This window comes from Balaenoptera borealis (genome assembly GCF_965194805.1).
Source record: "Balaenoptera borealis genome assembly, chromosome: 5".
In the NCBI taxonomy this organism is placed as follows: domain Eukaryota; kingdom Metazoa; phylum Chordata; class Mammalia; order Artiodactyla; family Balaenopteridae; genus Balaenoptera; species Balaenoptera borealis.
In genome coordinates, this window is record NC_138862.1 from 82,550,555 (window position 1) to 82,569,729 (window position 19,175).

Here is a 19,175-nt window from a genome sequence, read left to right on the forward strand (position 1 = left end):
AATGTCAATAAACCTCTGATCCTAAGTAAACACAGTAAACATCCTGGTGCATCTTCCCACCCTCAGTGCTCTTATATCACCAGATTATTTCCTCCTCCCCAAGGTAACTAGCCAGGCACTTCCATGCTCATGTTCTCCTCAGCCCAGAAGACCCTTTCCTTGCTTTTGTCTATCAAATTCCTATTCATCATTCCAATCGTGATTACTTCAAAGGTCACATCTTCCACAAAAGAATCTCAGTTACAGGTAGTTCCCCAATTTTCCACAACCCTTTGCCACTCTCACTGTACCTCTTTTATAGTATTTGATTCTACATGCACTAGAGGTTTTTACTTACATATCTGTCTCCTTCAAGAGACTGTAGCTCTTTGGGCGAGGACTGTGTTTTAGCCATCTGTGTATCACCCACAGAAACTAGCCCAGTGCTGTGCAAGTACCAAATCCTTCAAAACTCCTAAGCACACTGTCAAAATTGAATCTGACAGTAAATGGCAGTTATGAGACTATTACTGAGACATTTACCTTCATCGGAATTCAAGGAATTGGCTTCCCTACACATATCACCTGCAAATTACTGTAGTGATTTGGGGGAAACATTCTTTTTACTTTTCCCACAATCCTTCATGTAATGTCTATAAAAATTATTCTCATAACAGTAAATTGAAAAATGCCATAAATGCAACAAATCTAACAGTCAAATTGACTGAACATATACTAAAGCACAAAAACAATAATTAAATGTTTAGTTGGACTAAACATAGAAAGTCAACCAACTGCTATGGAAGTTCCAAAAACAAATAATCTATGGAGAATTAGGGTAAAGGTGTTTAGGGGAATGTGTGGGCTAAGGGGTCCAAGAAATGTGTTAGTGGGTTAAAAAGGTAAAACAATCTAAAAATCACCTATCAAGTGTTCCTCTGAACTTTGGGAGGGATATTTTGAAAATGTCAAGTAATAGGAAAACAAATAATCCAATTCAAAAGTGGACAAAGGGTATGAATAGACATTTCTCCAAAGAAGATATAGAAATGGCCAATAAGTCTAAGAAAAGATGTTCAACATCACCAATTATTAGGGAAATGCAAATCAAAACCACAATGAGATGCTACCTCACACTCATTAGGATGGCTACTACCAAGAAAACAGAAAATAAAAGTGATAGTGAAGATGTGGAGAATTTGGAAGCCTTGTGCATTGCTGGTGAGAATGTAAAATGATATTGCCATTACGGAAAACGGTATGGTGGTTCCTCAAAAAATTAAAAATAGAATTACCATTTAACTCAGTAATCCCACTTCTGGGTATACACCGAGAAGAACTGAAAGCAGGGACTCAAAAAGATATTTCTACACCCATGTTCATAGCAGCATTATTCACAATAGTCAAAAGGTGGAAGCAACCAAGTGCCCATTGATAAATGAATGGAAAAACAAAATGTAGTATATACATAAAACAGAATATTATTCAGTCTTAGAAATGAATGAAATTCTGCATGTGCTACAACATGGATAAATCTTGAAGACTTTATGCTAAGTGTAATAAGCTAGACACAAAAGGACAATTACTGTTTGATTCCACTTATGAGATACATAGAGTAATCAAATTCAAATTCATCAAGTCAGAAAATAGAATGGTGGTTACCAGGGGCTGAGTGGGGAGGAGGGAATTAGGAGTAATTGTCTAATGGGTACAGAGTTTCAGTTTGGGATGCTGAAAAGGTTCTGGAGATGGATGGTGGTGATTATTGCACAATGATGTGAATGTACTTATTGCCAATGAACTGTAAACTTAAAAATGGTTAAAATGGTGAATTTTATGTTATGTTTATTTTACCACACTTTTACAAAATAAATAACTTTTTTTTAGTATCAAGGAATATAATAGGAATTACATACCTATCTGTGACAAAGCCATTCAAGATTTTAAACTGTTTCAAGTTTTACTGCTTTCTGCTAAAATTATATAAATTCAATACAGAAACACTAATTATTACTTACTGATTAGAAGATCTGCTTTGCTGTTGTTCAGCACATTATAGTAATTTTTTAGATGTTAGTTATGTACCTCATTTATAATAACCAAAACATAAGTACAGGAATATAACTAAAAAATTAATCAATACCAGTGAAGAGTACCTAATTTTCTGTCCAATGACCTCTACTGACAATTAGCATTGCAAAACCACAGTGGTTTATATTACTTCCTATTATGAGCCCTTGAAAACAAGCCAAAATTGAGATCAACGTCAAATAAACAGTAACATGCAGATCAATGTGATTATTACTTAATAAATACAGTTTATCACTTAATATCTTTTAAAACATGGGGCCCATGGAAAAAGAAATTGTAAATTACACTCGCAAACTTACTTTCATCTTGATGTGTTATCTCCTGAAGTTTGCTTTGTAGTCTCTAGGAGGTAAAAGGAACACTTTTTATTTCTAATCCACCAATACCTGAATTATCATATTTTAAAGGTAAACCCCAAGAAACAACAAGGTTATTAAGAATGATCTCTGCCATTCAGAAGAGAATTTTTGTGTATACAGAAAACACAGGGCTTCCCTGGTGGCGCAGTGGTTAAGAATCCGCCTGCCAATGCAGGGGACACGGGTTTAAGCCCTGGTCCGGGAGGATCCCATATGCCATGGAGCAACTAAGCCCGTGCGCCACAACTACTGAGCCTGTGCTCTAGAGTCCACAAGCCACAACTACTAAGCCTTGGGATTAGTATCATGTGGGATACTGGTGTATCATGACATGCATGATAAAAATATTTAGAAATAAAATGTACAAAAAAAATGTACTGTTGTCTGCAGCTTACTTTGAAACATAAGAAATTAAGATGGATTGACAAAAACTTACACAATGTTGTATGTCAATTTTATCTCATGAAAAAAAGATGGATTGATAAATGGGTATAGGGCTAGACAGAAACATGACAAAGCAAATACAGTAAAATGTTACCTTTAGCATTATTAAGAAGGCACCATGAATATCTCCTTTCTTTTCTAATAGATAAGCAGTGACTTCATGAAGTTGATACTTCTGGGTAATCTAGGAAAGAAGAAAAGATAAAGCTTTTTTGTTCAAAAATCTTGTTTGTGGAGTCAGAAGATCCTATTAAGGATGAAAAAAACCCCATGATAATAAATAATGAATTCATACCCTAGTAGTATGCTACTTTACAGTATAACATGCAAATATTTGACTTTCTAGTCTTAGAGTGGCCCATTTGGGACTCTGACTGAACCAAGGTCACTCATTTTTTTTTCACTTATTTATTTTAAAAGTTGTTATGCACCTGAATCAGGTATATCCATTGCACAAAAGGTAACATGTATACATAAATAGTAATAATATACACCAGAAATTGATAAGTGTAATTATTCACAAAATATTTAGAACAAAATGACAATGAAAACTCTATACATTAGCTTGTGGGATCTTAATAAAAATTAATAAACTAAGAGTTTCTAATAAGTAAAAAACAAATGCCAGTTAAGCTAAGGTAAAAGAAAGAAAATAAGTACAGAAAAGAATGTCATGGAAAGAAACAACAGAGAAACAATAGCGAGGTTTAAAAGAAAATCCTAAATTAGTCTTTGAAAAGACTAAAAACATAGAATAAAACTTTCTTAGGAGTAAGAAAAAAGAGAGGCACAAATAACATATTATAGGTTAACAGATCAAAGGAGGAAAACGTGATCATCTCAATAAATGCAGAAAAAGTATTTAGTAAAATGCAGCACCCATTTTTCACAAAAATAAAAACAATACAAAACACTCTAACTCAAACTGGTAATGGCACTTTTTTAATTTAATAAAAATTATCTATCAAAATCCTACAATAAACACCATATTTAACATAAAATGTTAGACACATCCCCCTTTAAATCAGGAACAAGGAGAGAATGCATACTATCACTGCCTCTGTTCAATAATATCCCAGAGCTCCTAGATATCTGATGAGGGAATGAAAAAAGTATAAGATGGGCAAGAAAGAAAAAAAACTACCATTATTCTCAGAAAAAATTATTGTCATAAAAACATCTAGAAAATATTTGAACGAAAAAATAATTCAGGCTGGTTGCTAGATATAAAACAATGAACAAAAATTAATAACATACACTAGCAGTAACCAATTTAAAAAAGTCATTTCAAAAAATTTCCTTTTAGAAATTTCATTTCTAATGAGCCTGAGTAAACATGGAGGGAGTGGAGCCACCTCACACCATGGCCCTACATCTAGCCAGAGCAGAGAGAGCCACTGCAGGTACTAGCACGCATGCCTGTGCTTGGGAGGGAGCAGAGGCTGCTTGGACTATAACCCTTCCTCCAGCCACATCAGAGACTGTCACTGTCTGCACACAAATACGTGCAAGCACTAGGGAAGGAGTGGAATCAACTCAGGCCCTCATCCTGCCTCCAGCTACGGTGGAGACTGCCACTGCTGGTACAACTGCACAAAGGTAGAAGTGGAACCAGCTTACTAGTGTGGTTCCTACTGCTCTGGCCCTGACCCTGCCTCTCCCCAATGTGTGCATACCAGGGAAGAAGTGGAACAAGTTTAGAAGTGCAGCCCCAAGCCCTTAGGTCCCAGCCATATCCCCAACCGTGGCAAACACCACCATAACACTGGGAAGAAGCCCAACTCTCTCAGAGATCCTGCTCCAGACCCTTAGGCCTTGGCACCACCCCTAATAGGGCAGTGACTCTAGCCCTACATGCCAGCAATACACTGCCTTGTAGCACATAACAGAGAAAGATGCAGCCTATGCTCACTTTAAAATTAGCTCTTCCACCAGTGCCACTGGGGACAAGCAGACTTCATAGGGATGCTCCCACATATGGACATGCCTTCAAGACTGGGATATGGTAATGTTTCACATAATCTCACACAGAAAAACAGAGAATGTCAAACAAGATATAAAAAGAGAGGAATATGTTTCAGATGAAAGAAAAAGGTAAATTCATTAAGGGGGTGGGAAACAAATAAAAAAAGTGATAAATAATTTACTTGAAAAGAGTTCAAAGCATTAGTAATAAAATGCTAACTGAACATGGGAAAATAATAGATGAACACAGTGATAACTGCAAGAAAGAAATAGAAAATATAAAAGAGAATTATCAAAGCTGAAGAATACAATAACTGAAATTTAAAATACACAAGGAGTTAACAACATAATGAAAAATAAGCTAAAACTGACACCAGTGAAATACAAAGAACCATAAGAGACTATTATAAACAACTATATGCCAATAAAATGTATATCCCAGAAGAAATGGACAAATTCTTAGGAAGATACAACCATCCAAGACTGAACCAGGAAGAAATAGATAATATGAACAGAAAAATCACAAGTGCTGAAATTGAAACAGTGATTAAAAAACTTCCAACAAACTGAAGTCCAGGTCCCAATGGCTTCACAGGTGAATTGCATCAAACATTTAGAGAAGAATTAACACCTATCCTTCTGAAACTCTTCCAAAATATTGCAGAGGAAGGAACACTCCCAAGCTCATTCTATGAGGCCCCTATCACCCTGATACCAAAACCAGACAAAAATACCACAAAAAAAGAAAATTACAGGCCAATACCACTGATGAACATAGATGCAAAAATACTCAAGAAAATACTAGCAAATTGAATCCAACAATACATTAAAAGGATCATACTCTATGATCAAGTGGGATTTATCCCAGGGATGCAAGGATTCTTCAGTATCCACAAATTAATCAATGTGATACACCACATTAACAAACTGAAGAATAAAAACCATATGATCGGGACTTCCCTAGTGGTGCAGTGGTTAAGAATCCGCCTGCCAAGGCAGAGGACATGGGTTCGAGCCCTGGTCCGGGAAGATCCCACATGCAGTGGAGCAGCTAAGCCCATGTGCCACAACTACTGAGCCTGAGCCCACGAGCCACAACTACTGAAGCCCATGCACCTAGCGTGCTCCACAATAAGAGAAGCCACCACAATGAGAAGCTAGCGCACCGCAACGAAGAGTAGCCCTCACTCACCACAACTAGAGAAAGCCCACGGTGCAGCAACGAAGACCCAACATAGCTAAAAATAAATAAATAAATAAATAACCATATGATCATCTCAATAGGTGCAGAAAAAACTTTTGACAAAATTCAATGCCCATTTACGATTAAAAAAACTCTCTAGAAAGTGGGCATAGAGGGAACTTACCTCAACATAATAAAGGCCATATATGAAAACCCCACAGCTAACATCACTCTCAATGGTGAAAAGCTGAAAGTGTTCCCTCTAAGAGCAGGAAAAAGGCAAGGATAACCACTGTTTATTCAACAAGTTTTGGAAGTCCTAGCCACAGCAATCAGAGAAGAAAAAAGAAATAAAAAGAATCCAAATTGGAAAAGAAGAAATAAGACCATCGCTGTTTGCAGATGAAATGATACTCTCCATAGAAAATCCTAAAGATGCAACCAGAAAACTACTGGAACCCATCAATGAATTTGGTAAAGTTGCAGGATACAAAATTAATACACGGAAATCTTTTGCATTCTTATACATAACAATGAAAGATCAGAAAGAGAAATTAAGGAAAGAATGCCATTTACTATCACATCAAAAAGAATAAAATAATTAGGAATAAACCTACCTAAGGAGTCAAAAGACCTATACTCTGAAAACTATAAGATGCTGATGAAAGAAATTGAAGATGACACAAACAGTTGGAAAGATATATCATGTTCTTGGATTGAAAGAATCAATATTGTCAAAATGACTACACTACCCAAGGCAATCTACAGATTTAATGCAATCCCTTTCAAATTACCAATGGCATTTTTCACAGAACTAGAACAAAAAATTATAAAATTTATATGGAAACACAAAAGACCCCAAAGAGCCAAAGCAATACTGAGAAAGAAAAACGAAGCTGGAGGAATCAGAGTCCCTGACTTCAGACTATAGTACAAAACTACAGAAATCAAAACAGTATGGTAGATCCATGGAACAGGATAGAAAGCCCAGAAATAAACCCATGCACATATGGTCAATTAATCTACAACAAAGGAGGCTAGACTATACAATGGACAAAAGACAGTCTCTTCAGGAAGTGATGCTGGGAAAACCGGACAGCTACATGTAAAAGAATGAAATTAGAACATTCTCTAACAGCATACACAAAAATAAACTTAAAGTGGATCAAAGACCTAAATGTAAGACCAGACACTATAAAACTCTTAGAGGAAAACATAGGCAGAACACTCTTTGACATAAATCATAGCAATATTTTTTTGGATCTGTCTCCTAGAGTGATGGAAATGAAAACAAAAATAAACAAATGGGACCTAATTAAACTTAAAAGCTTCTGCACAGCAAAGGAAACCATAAACAAAACAAAAAGACAACCCACAGAATGAGAGAAAATATTTGCAAATAAAGTGACTGACAAAGGATTAATCTACAAAACCTACAAACAGCTCATGCAAAAACAAGCAATCCAATCAAAAAATGGGCAGAAGATCTAAACAGAGATTTCTCCAAAGAAGACACACAGATGGCCAAAAAAGCTCATGAAAGGATGCTCAACATCACTAATTATTAGAGAAATGCAAATCAAAACTACAGTGAGGTATCACCTCACATAGCTTAGAATGGTCATCATCAAAAAGTCTACAAACAATAAATGCTGGAGAGGGTGTGGAGAAAAGGGAACCCTCCTACACTGTTGGTGAGAATGTAAATTGGTACAACTGCTATGGAGAACAATATGGAAGTTCCTTAAAGAACCAAAAATAGAACTACCATATAATCCAGCAATCCCACTCCTGGGCATATATCCTGAGAAAACCATAATCTAAAAAGATACATGCACCCCAATGTTCATTGCAGAGCTATTTACAATAACCAAGACATGGAAGCAATCTAAATGTCCATTGATAGAGGAATGGATAAAGAAGATGTGATACATATATACAATGGAATATTACTCAGCCATAAAAAAGAATGAAATACTGCCATTTGTAGAAACATGGGTGGACCTAGAGATTATCATACTAAGTGAAGTAAGTCAGACAGAGAAAGACAAATATCATACGATGTCACTCATATGTGGAGTCTAATTAAAAAATGATACAAATGAACTTATTTACAAAACAGAAACAGACTCACAGACTTCGAAAACAAACTTATGGTTACCAAAGGGGAAACGTGGGGGGGTGCAGGGGGATAAATCAGGAGCTTGGGATTAACACATACACACTACTATACATAAAACAGATAACCAACAAGGGCCTATTGTATGACACAGGGAACTCTACTCAATATTCTGTGATATTAATAACCTATATGAGAAAAGAATCTAAAAAAGAATGAATACATGTATATGTATAACTGAACCACTTTGCTGTACATCTGAAACTAACACAACATTGAAATCAACTATATTCCAATAAAAATTTTTTTTAAATTTCCTTTTACAATGTTAACAAAAAGTATCTAAGAACAAATTGAGGAAATCGTGCAAGAGCCTTATGTAAAATATTATATTTTATAACTTTAGTTATAAAACCTCACCAAAGTGGGTAAAAGGCATTTCAAAAAGACAACCATGTTCCTGAATGTGAAGACCATACCATAAGATGTCAATCCTCCCTGAATTAATCTATAAATTCAATGTATTTTTCATCAAAATCCCAGAAGAATATGTTATTTTTATAGGAATGTGACAATGTGATTCCTAATTTGATGCAAAATAGTAAGAGGCCAAGAGTAGCCAGAGAATTTTAAAGAAAAAGAATGAGGAAGGAAGACTCTTCTTCCAAACAATAAACCTTATTTTAAAGCTGTATTAATTAAAATATGTGGCATGGGTATAGGGAAAGACAAATGACCAAAAGAATAGAACAGAATTCACAAAAAGATCTATGTATATTTGGGAGTTTGGTGTACAGCAGTATGGCATTATAAATAAGTGAAGAAAGGACAAGAAAATGCCACATGGACCATTAGCCATCCACATGGAAAAAAATATAAATCCCTCTCTTGATCTGTTTACATAAATAAATTCCAGATGGACTAAAAGCCTAAATGAAAAAAGCCAAACTATAAAACTCATATAAGAGGATATCCTTAATGCCATTAAAGTAGGAAAGGAAATAAAAGTCACATACACAAAATTTTAACGTTAAAGGAAAAGACTGATAAATTAAAATAGAAGTCACTAAAAACCAAGTTAAAAGACATGCCATAATAGACTGGAAGAAGGCATCTCCAACATATAAAATCAGCAAAGAACTAGAGATCCAGAAATTAGAAAGAACTTCTAGAAATCAGTAACAGAAGGGCAAAACCTCAATAGGAAACTGGGCAAATGATATGAATAGATAATTCAGAGAAAAGAAAACCCAAAGTGTCATTAAAGATATGGAAAGATATGCAATGTTATGAGTAAGCAATGATAATCATCACACTGGCAAAAATTAAGAAGTCTAAAAATACTAGAAATCAGCAAGGATGTGGAAAAACAGCAAATTTCAAATACTGATGATGAGACTGGAAGCAAATAAGAAATCAACTTGGCAATATGAATAGAATTCAGCTACTCTATTGTCTAAAGAATTCCACTTCCAGGCATACTACTTAGAGAAATCTCAGATGGGCACAAAGAAGGTATGTACAAAGATGTCCAAAGTAGCATTGTTTATAATGGCAAAAGATTGGAAACACTCTGAATGTCCGTGAATAGGAAAATATATAAACTGCGGCACAGTTATTCAATTGACTATTATATGGTCATTAAAATGAATGAACTAGAGCTATTTGTATTAAAAACTGATAGATAAAAAATTAATAAAAAAGCAATTTGCAATAGGATATTACTGTATGATACCATTAATACAAATTTTAAAAACATACAGAACTGTACCTTGTGTTTTATAGGTAAATTCATATACAGGAAAAATTTTTTAAATGGATGGGAAGGATAAACTTCCCATCTTCAGGTCAGTAGTAACCTCAAGGGAGACATGACAGATATAGGATGCTTTATTTCTAAAACAAACAACAAAGATCTGAAGCCAGTATGGCAAAACATTAACATCTGTAAAGTTGGGTTGGTGGGAATATATGTACCCATTTTGCACATTTCTATGTATTTTGAAATATTTTATAATTTAAAAAATTTTAATTGTGTGGGCAGTTTAGGACATGGATGCAGAAAATACAGGCTACTGTTTCATGAGTATTGATAGCAACAATAAAAAGGTAGCTTAAAAACAAATTTTAAACAGGGAACATACTAGCCTCTTATGGTAGATTAGAATATGTGTGTATGTATACATATGTACATATGTGCATACATGCACACACACACACACATTCATTTCCATTTGGAAACAGGAGAAAACAAGGAAAGAGAATCAAGGCAATGACTGTGTAATTGCCTTCTAGTCTAGTAAGTCACATGGCACAACAGGACTATCTAACCATCAGTGCCTGCAAGTAAGAGCTTGGTTTTTCCCTCTTAATATTTTTACTGTATTCCTTTTTCTCTGCTTATCCTGTTGGCTAGAATGCCTGTGAAACTTGATGAATAACAATGATGGACATGTGCTGTTTCTGACTTTACTAGAATAAACAGAGAGGCAATAACACAGCAATGGAGAGCATGCACGATGGAGTCAAACTATCTGGGTTCAACTTCGGGTGCTAGCACTTACTAGGTATAAACTTAGCCAACTGATTTAATATATGAATCTCCCTGTGCTCATCTGTAAAATGGTGAGCAATAAAGAAAAGTTTACTCTTGCCTTGTCTACATTACTGGTCTTACCTGAATAGTTTCTTCTAGGCGGTAGCACTCAAGGACTTGCAGTGTCTCTATAACCTGGTTTGGGCTGAACTGACACAATAGCTCAATGAACTGCTCTGTAATACAAGGAGATATCTGCAGCAATTCTTGATTTACATGAATACCTTCCCTGAAAACAGAAAAGGCAAGACAGTAGCATTATTTAATCATACCATAATTAAAGCTACAGGTAAAAAGTATGTTACCTTAAAACCAAGACTACCTTTTGATCAGATAAAATCATGAATTAAAAGTCTTAATGTTACTTAGGTTATTAAGGTGAATTATACACTACATCAGAAACATTCTAAATCACAATATTTCTCAATTTACATTGAATAATTAAGGAAATTCAGTGGAGGCTCCTCTAAATCATACCTGAAGTTGTACTGTTGCTCTAAAAGAAACAAAGATGACTCAATTTAGTTCAAACAATTTGATCCATGAGTAACTATATATAATAAGCCATCTTCTAGTCTCAACAACTGTCCCTACTAAACTTCCCTTATAGCACCAATCACATCATGTTGTAATTACTTCTTCAATTATCTATCTTCTCTAAAAGACTATAAATTCTGTGAGGGTAGGCATCAGTACCTTCTCACTAATGAATTCTTAAAGCCTACAACAGTGTCTTCCATGTAGCAAGGGCTAATTATTTGGTTGTTGTTAAAACAAATAAGTGGATGAATAGTAGGATATACAAAATTTATGGTTCATTTGCCTTGTATGCCAGCCACTCACAAAGCCCATTATTCATAATGCCTACACAAAAGCTGTGGGAGTATTAGTTTTACCATGGTGGACACTACTGGAACTATTTAAAAAATCACCTGCGGTTCATTGGAGATATAAGAATCATCTTTTCTCTACCTTCAAAAGAAGTCAGTTCCTTCTGGGAGTCCTATCTTCTCTTCAGAATTCCTCAACTAAAGCCCCTTATGTAAAGAACTGGAACAGCGTTCCAGTATGTTATGTATGTTAATAACATACAAAAAATTGCTACAAAAACTCCCTACAAACAAAAGTCCAGGGCCAGATGGCTTCACTGGGAAATTCTACCAAATGTATGAAGAAGAACTTATACCGATCCTTCTCAAACTCTTCCAAAAGACTGAAGAGGAAGGAACACTCCCAAAGACATTCTATGAAGCCACCATCACCCTGATACCAAAACCAGACAAAGACACTACCAAAAAAGAAAATTAAAGGCCAATATCTTTGGTGAATATAGATGCAAAAACTCAACAAATATTAGCAAACTGAATCCAACAACACATAAAAAAGGTCATACACCATGACCAAGTTGGATTCATCCCAGGGTCACAAGGATGGTTCAACATATGCAAATCATCAATGTGATACACCACATCAACAAAAACCACATGATCATCTTAATAGATGAAGAAAAAGCATTTGACAAAATTCAACATCCATTCATGATAAAAACCCTTACGAAATGGGTATAGAGGGAACATATCTCAACATAATAAAAGCTATTTATGACAAACCCACAGCCAATATAATACTCAACAGTGAAAAGCTGAAAGCCTTCCCACTAGAATCTGGAACAAGGATGCCCACCCTCACCACTTCTCTTCAACATAGTATTGGAAGCCCTAGCCACAGCAATCACACAAGAAAAAGAAATAAAAGGTATTCAAATTGGTAGGGAAGAGGTAAAATTGTCACTATATGCAGATGACATAGTTTTCTACTATATATAGAAAACCCTAAAGACTCCACACAAAAGCTACTAGAACTGATAAATGAATTCAGCAACATAGCAGGATACAAGATTAACATACAGAAATCGGTTGCACATGTTTACACTAACAATGGAACAGCATAAAGGGAATGTAAAAAAATAATACCTTTTAAAATTGCATCAATCAATAAATAAAATATTTAGGAATAAACCCCACCAAGGAGGTGAAAGACTTACATGCTGAGAACTACAAAACATTAATAAAGGAAATTAAAGATGATTCAAAGAAATGGAAAGATATTCCATGCTCTTGGATTGGAAGAATCAGTACTGTTAAAATGGCAATACTACCCAAAGCAATCTACAGATTTAATGTGATCCCTATCAAATTACCCATGACATTTTTCACAAAACTAGAACAAATAAATCTAAAATTTATAAGGAACCATAAAAGACCCAGAATTGCCAAGGCAATCCTGAGGAGGCATAACCCTCCCAGACTTCAGATAATACTACAAAGCTTCAGTAATCAAAACAGTGTGGTACTGGCACAAAAACAGACATACAGATCAATGGAACAGAATAGAGACCCCCAGAAATAAACCCACACACCTCTGGTCAATTAATGTTCGACAAAGGAGGCCAAACAATAAAACGTGAAAAAGACAGTCTCTTCAGCAAGTGGTGCTGGGAAAGTTGAACAGCTGCATGTAAATCAAAGAAGTCAGAACATACCCTCACGCCATGCACAAAAATAAGCTCAAAATGGCTTAAATACTTAAATACAAGACGAGACACCATAAAACTCCTAGAAGAGATCATAGACAAAACATTCCCTGACATAAATTGTACCAATGTTTTCTTAGGTCAGTCTCCCAAGGCAACAGAAATAAAAGCAAAAATAAACAAATGGGACCTAATCAAACTTACAAGCTTTTGCACAGCAGAGGAAACCATAAACAAAAGGAAAAGAAAACCTACAGAATGGGAGAAAATATTTGTGAAGGATGGGACCGACAAGGGCTTAATTCCCAAAATATACAAACAGCTCATACAACTCAACAACAAAAGAACAACCCAATCGAAAAATGGAAAGTCAACCACTAGAAAAAGTTTTTTAAAATAAGTATAATTAATATACTAAGAGAGACAAAAAATGGAATCATATACAAACCCTCAGTTAAAGTCAGAGGAGGTATAAAAATAGTAGGAAACAAACAAAAAGAAACAAAAAACAAGGGTGATGAATAAAAAATAGTATAAACAGAACAGAAGAAAGGGCAGGATTTTGTAAAAGCCACAAAGTACCTTAATATGTGTCCTTTTCATTGTAAATAGAAAAAATATGGGTATTTGGAAAGATTTCTTTAAATATCAATGAAGCAAAGTTTTTGAAACTTTAGTTCGTAGCACTCACATGCCAGTTTTCATTGTTTCAGAAATTCTAAAAGCAAAGAGCAGACCGTTCCAAACTCCTAACAATTGCTCTCATTTTTATTATTAAAGTATCAATCTAAATTTGTATTATTAACTAAGCAATTAGTGAGGGCAACGAATATGGTGAGCATTAAGCTACCTACATCTAACCACATCATCTGATTATCATTCAATCATACACACAAACAGTATGTGTGCATACCATTTAATGTTATGTATTTTTCCAGTTTAGCATTATTTAAACATTCATATTGCCATGTTTGCCAATTTGGTATTTAATTATGTTCATATACCTTACCATTTATATAGCTATCTCCCCCATCTACTTTTTTAAACAGTTTTTTCACTATATAAATGTTAATATGGATATTTCAATATTAACTACCTTTTTCTTATGGTATTTCCTTAAAATACATTTTCCAAAATGGAATCACTGGATCAAAGCACATGTACAACCTTAGAGCTCTTAATACATATAGATAAAACTATGAAAAGAAAGAAAACAAAGTGGACTAAAAGGGAGGAACACATATTCAAAGGGTGGGCAGAACAACCCTGTGTAGTGTATCCCATGAACAAAAAGTTCAGTACTACTGAGGAATAAAGGGGAAAAGACAAATGGCAGGATGGAAGAAAATTAAGCTGAACCAATATGCCTGAATGAGATCAAGAAGGGTCTTTTACACCATAAGGAGTTCAGATTTTACCTTGGATAATGGAAACTAAAAGAACTTTGAGAAGGGGAAAGGGAACACTATCATTATTTTCCTATTTGAAAATGGAAGTAGAAGAATTAAGAAGGCTGGTTAGGAGACCAGCAAAAGAGACCAGAAAAGAGATACTGAGGGCCTGAACCAGAGGCCCAGAGGCAGAGGGGGTGGACGAGAGAAGGACTCACATGTAAGAGACATACAAGAGGTACGTTTTGATGACTGACTGGTTCTGTGTGGTGTGGCTGAGAAGGTGCAGTGGAGTTGGTAAAGGAAAGTTAAAAATTCATCATCACACCAAGGGTTTTATTTAAGACACTTACACTGCAATTGCCTCTGAAGGCAGGGTCCCACCTTATTCACCATTTTATCTCCCATGCCTGTCACAGTGCTTAGTATGCTGTAGTTACTCAGTAAATTCTTAAGTGAAGTAAATGGGTGGATACAGCCATTTGCTAAGAGAGAAAATAAAGGAGGAGGAACAGGTTTAGACTGAAAAAAGTGAGTATAATTTTGAGCCATTTCAACCTCTCACACATTGCTTAGCAGATAGCAATCTCATTATAAAGAATTATTAAATTAAGGAATAAAGATATAAATGCATGTAAACTATCTATCCATCCATCTATCCATCCATTTACCTAAAAGAAGATTAGTAGATGATGACGTGTTAGGATTTAGAAGGTTGAATTTGAGCTGCTGGCAAAAATACTAACAAAGATAACAATATCTGGTGGTGAGCCTGGCCAAGCAGACAGGCACTCACTGAGGTAGGAATGCATTTTTATATGTCAAAGTTCATGAATATATATAATGTTCTATTTTTTTAAACTTTGAAATACGCTATTTCAACACTGTGTCAATATCTTAAAATATCCCTTCAAAATTATCCACAGAAACAGTGACAGATTCAATTTAATTCCAATGTATAACCATTTCCATAATCTATGTTTTGCTCCTTGGCAAAGATATTCATTTCCTTAGCAATGTTCAATTTTTACTTTATTTTGATTAAAGACTTAGAAATACAGTACAACGTTCTATGTGTTTTTTTCCTACAAGAAAATCATACCACATATTTCAGAGGCCTCCAGGACATTGCTAACAAAGGCTAAATCGACATTACCAAGAAAACTGTACTGAGGAAAATACTGTGACTATAAATACACTTGCACATTCTCTTTATTCCTTATGAAGCTCATAGCCCCACAGAAACCATCAGTGTCCTTCTGTATTATCCTTCAAGCATCCCCACCCCACAAAGGACCTGCATCTGGATGTAAGTATATCAGGAGAACTCCTGTGAGAAATCTTGGCCAGCAGGAATGCACACAGGGAGTGGGCGTGGGGTAGGGCTTTATGTAGCAGCTGTCCCAAAGAAGGGAATTGGAAGAGGATGCAAACCCTTTCTCCCAGGCTGTTGGCCTCAATTCAGGCAAATAATTTGTTTCCGGAGGATTAACCTCCCTCCCTTCAAAACTATCTAATCTTTCTACATACAAATGCCACCAATATCTTTGTAGGTCAATTAATTCTACCGAGGGCATTATTTACAGAGCAAAGGTAACTTAAAGAAATTGGATAAAGAAAACAGAGAAATACACATGAGAATTCAACTAGATTATTAGTTTCCTAAAAAATGCTGTTGACAAAATAAGTCACTCCTTTAGAAACAACTCAATAAATACATATAAATGTTAAATCAAATGTGCATAAACTATACCCACGCACACACACACACAGGAATGAGGATCCTACTAACTCAGGTTTTTGGGGCAAGAGCAAAAAAAGCAATATTCTGCTATGACACATATATACAAGCAGTCGCCATCTCAAAATAACTTTCTTTCATTTTCTCTACTCGCTAGAATGTTGCTATAGGAGCTTCATGAAAGGAAAAACCTGGAAGTTAAAAAAAAAAAATCCTATTGCTTAAGAAGAACAGAAAGGGAAGAATCAAAGGCAAAAATAGTCTGAAGTTGTCTGCCAGGGAAAACTGCTAGGCAGAACCAGTCTACCTATTCTTGATATTCTTTTGTCCCTAAATACCTTTTTCTATACTCCTCTTAGTTTCCCCAGTACCTGGAAAGACTCTAATTCTTTACTTGAGATTAGTTAACAAGCATACTCATTTACAAAGGCTGAAGTGTGATGGGAAATCATTCAGAGACTAATGTAATCTAGTCCACACAACCTGCTTTCTTCTTACCCTTGAGGTCAACTGGTATTGGAAAAGGGTTTTTTCATCATTGTGTATACTTCATTGTATTCATATGTTAATTGTACACTCTCTTTGTAAAAGTGTCACATTGACAAGCAATTAGCAATTAGTTGTGATTGTTTTGATTGGGGCATAGAAGAAGGCAATTTTGGATTTTAAAAATCTACCTAGGAACAATACTATATATCCGAGTGTGCTTATGAAGTGTAGAGCTTAAAGAAGTGTGTGCACCCTGCAACCCCTGAAAGAAGAGGACAGAGTGGAAGGAGGCAGAGTTCAAAGGGCATTAAAGACAAACTTTCTATAATTCAAAACTTTGGGGCTTCCCTGGTGGCGCAGTGGTTGAGAGTCTGCCTGCCAATGCAGGGGATGCGGGTTCGAGCTCTGGTCTGGGAAGATCCCACATGCCGCGGAGCAACTGGGCCCGTGAGCCACAACTACTGAGCCTGTGCGTCTGGAGCTTGTGCTCCGCAACAAGAGAGGCTGCAATAGTGAGAGGCCCGCGCACCGCAATGAAGAGTGGCCCCCGCTTGCCGCAACTAGAGAAAGCCCTTGCACAGAAACGAAGACCCAACACAGTTAAAAATAATAAAATAAATAAATAAAAATTTTTTTTTAAAAAGGCATTCCTTTAAAAAAAAAAAAAAAAAGAAACTTTGTCTAAGGCCGGCTCAAGAAGCACCTCCTCCTTACTTCCTCTGAACTCAACCTTCTTAACCTTGCTCTCCCCCTCAATCCAGAATTCAATGTATGTATTATTAGTGATGGGGCTCAGGACACGCTTCCCCAAAATACAGTATGTTGGCATATTGAATATTTTAAGCTCAAGGAATTTGAGAAATGTCAGGTGCAGGAAGGACTCTCTGCCCTTCCCCTTCTCCTGTGAAGCAGATCCTAAGACCATCTTATGAAAGGTACTCTCTCTCTTTCTGGAGGAAAGGAGCATCCTCATCTCTGAAGATGGAGGGACACTGAGAGGAATCCAAACAAACACATCTTGCTAAGTTTCCCCCAGTTTATCACCCTTAGCTCATATCCTTCAGTCCTATCACATTTGCCTATGACTTTCTACCCTTCATCAAACCTAGCACAAAACGCTCAGGTTTAAGTGCTCCTTCAGGTCTTCATGTCCTTATGAAGGCTCCCGTGTCACGTAAAACACTCAATAAATTTGTATGCTTTTCTCTTCTTAATCTGTCTAGGACAGAGAAGGGTAAAAGAAAAAAAATTTTTTCCCTCCCCTCACTGGTATTATTTATTTACATTGTGGGTCAAACAGGCTTTTATGGGTTAGTCTGGGACACTATCATTTAAAATACTGTTTATATAAAAATGATTGTATTGAAATGCCAAACATCAAATTTAAAATAAATTTACAGCATAATCTTAACTGACGCCTGCCTCCTATATAAGACATAAAATAAGAGGATAAAGTATTGGGTTGGCCAAAAAGTTCGTTAGGGTTTTTCCATAACGTCTTAAGGAAAAACCCGAACGAACTTTTTGGCCAATCCAATATGATGGATTCTGGACTGGGACTCTCAAGGCAGAACACTACTAGATTTCTGGCATCCTGGATATGGTGGATCAATTTGAAAGAATGCTCTTTTTAAAGGTGGAGCTAAAGTTATCTGTCTGGTTAATTCAAGGTTCTGTTAAAGAAAAACTTATCCATGACACTTGTTAAAACAGTAAAGCAGAATTTATTCGGACTCTCATGATAGGCACAGGGAACACTACAATGGGGTATTGCAGTAAAGGAGAGAGACTGGACTCAACTCAAATACAACAAGGAAAAGTAGAGATTTATAGCCTTGGGGTGGAAGTGGGGCAGTCAATGGATGAAGAGTTCCTAGGAGGGTAGGATAATTCTTTGATAAACTGACCTAACAGAATTCTTGTTGAAGGCAGGCCAGGATGATCACATATTACCTGGTGGGGGGGTGTGTGTGAGAAATTTGGACAGATATCAAGGGTGATCACATATTGAGGGTGAGGATTCTAGCCAAACTGACTTAGCAGGATTCTTGCTAAAAATAGACTCTACAAAAACAGAGATGGAAGCCCAAGGTCAGACCTAGCGGAACAGAGGGCTCAGAGGAGCCTGACTGAAGTTTGGTCAAGGGGAGAATCTCTGTCAACCCTTCATTTCTCTAGGCTGAAGTAGAGCTGGCAATTTAGCTGTTGTCAAAGGTGAGGACATTCCAGGTCATATTGCTTTTGGGGGAGAGGGAAGAGTAAGGACTGTGGGTGCACTGCCTCTC

At 36.0% G+C, this 19,175-nt stretch overlaps 1 protein-coding gene across 5 annotated transcripts in view; it reads right to left on the bottom strand.

Annotated features, from left to right (window-relative positions):
- The window catches only part of VPS8 (VPS8 subunit of CORVET complex), a 287,700-nt gene that overhangs the window by 111,453 nt on the left and 157,072 nt on the right, over nucleotides 1-19,175 (bottom strand). For all 5 annotated transcript variants that reach the window (XM_082392935.1, XM_082392936.1, XM_082392937.1 and 2 more), the window contains exons 36-38: nucleotides 10,818-10,965; nucleotides 2,968-3,057; nucleotides 2,370-2,412 (exon numbers count right to left, since the gene is read on the bottom strand). In XM_082392935.1, coding sequence (XP_082249061.1) covers nucleotides 2,370-2,412; nucleotides 2,968-3,057; nucleotides 10,818-10,965 — 281 coding nt within the window. The remainder of the gene's footprint in view (nucleotides 1-2,369; nucleotides 2,413-2,967; nucleotides 3,058-10,817; nucleotides 10,966-19,175) is intronic.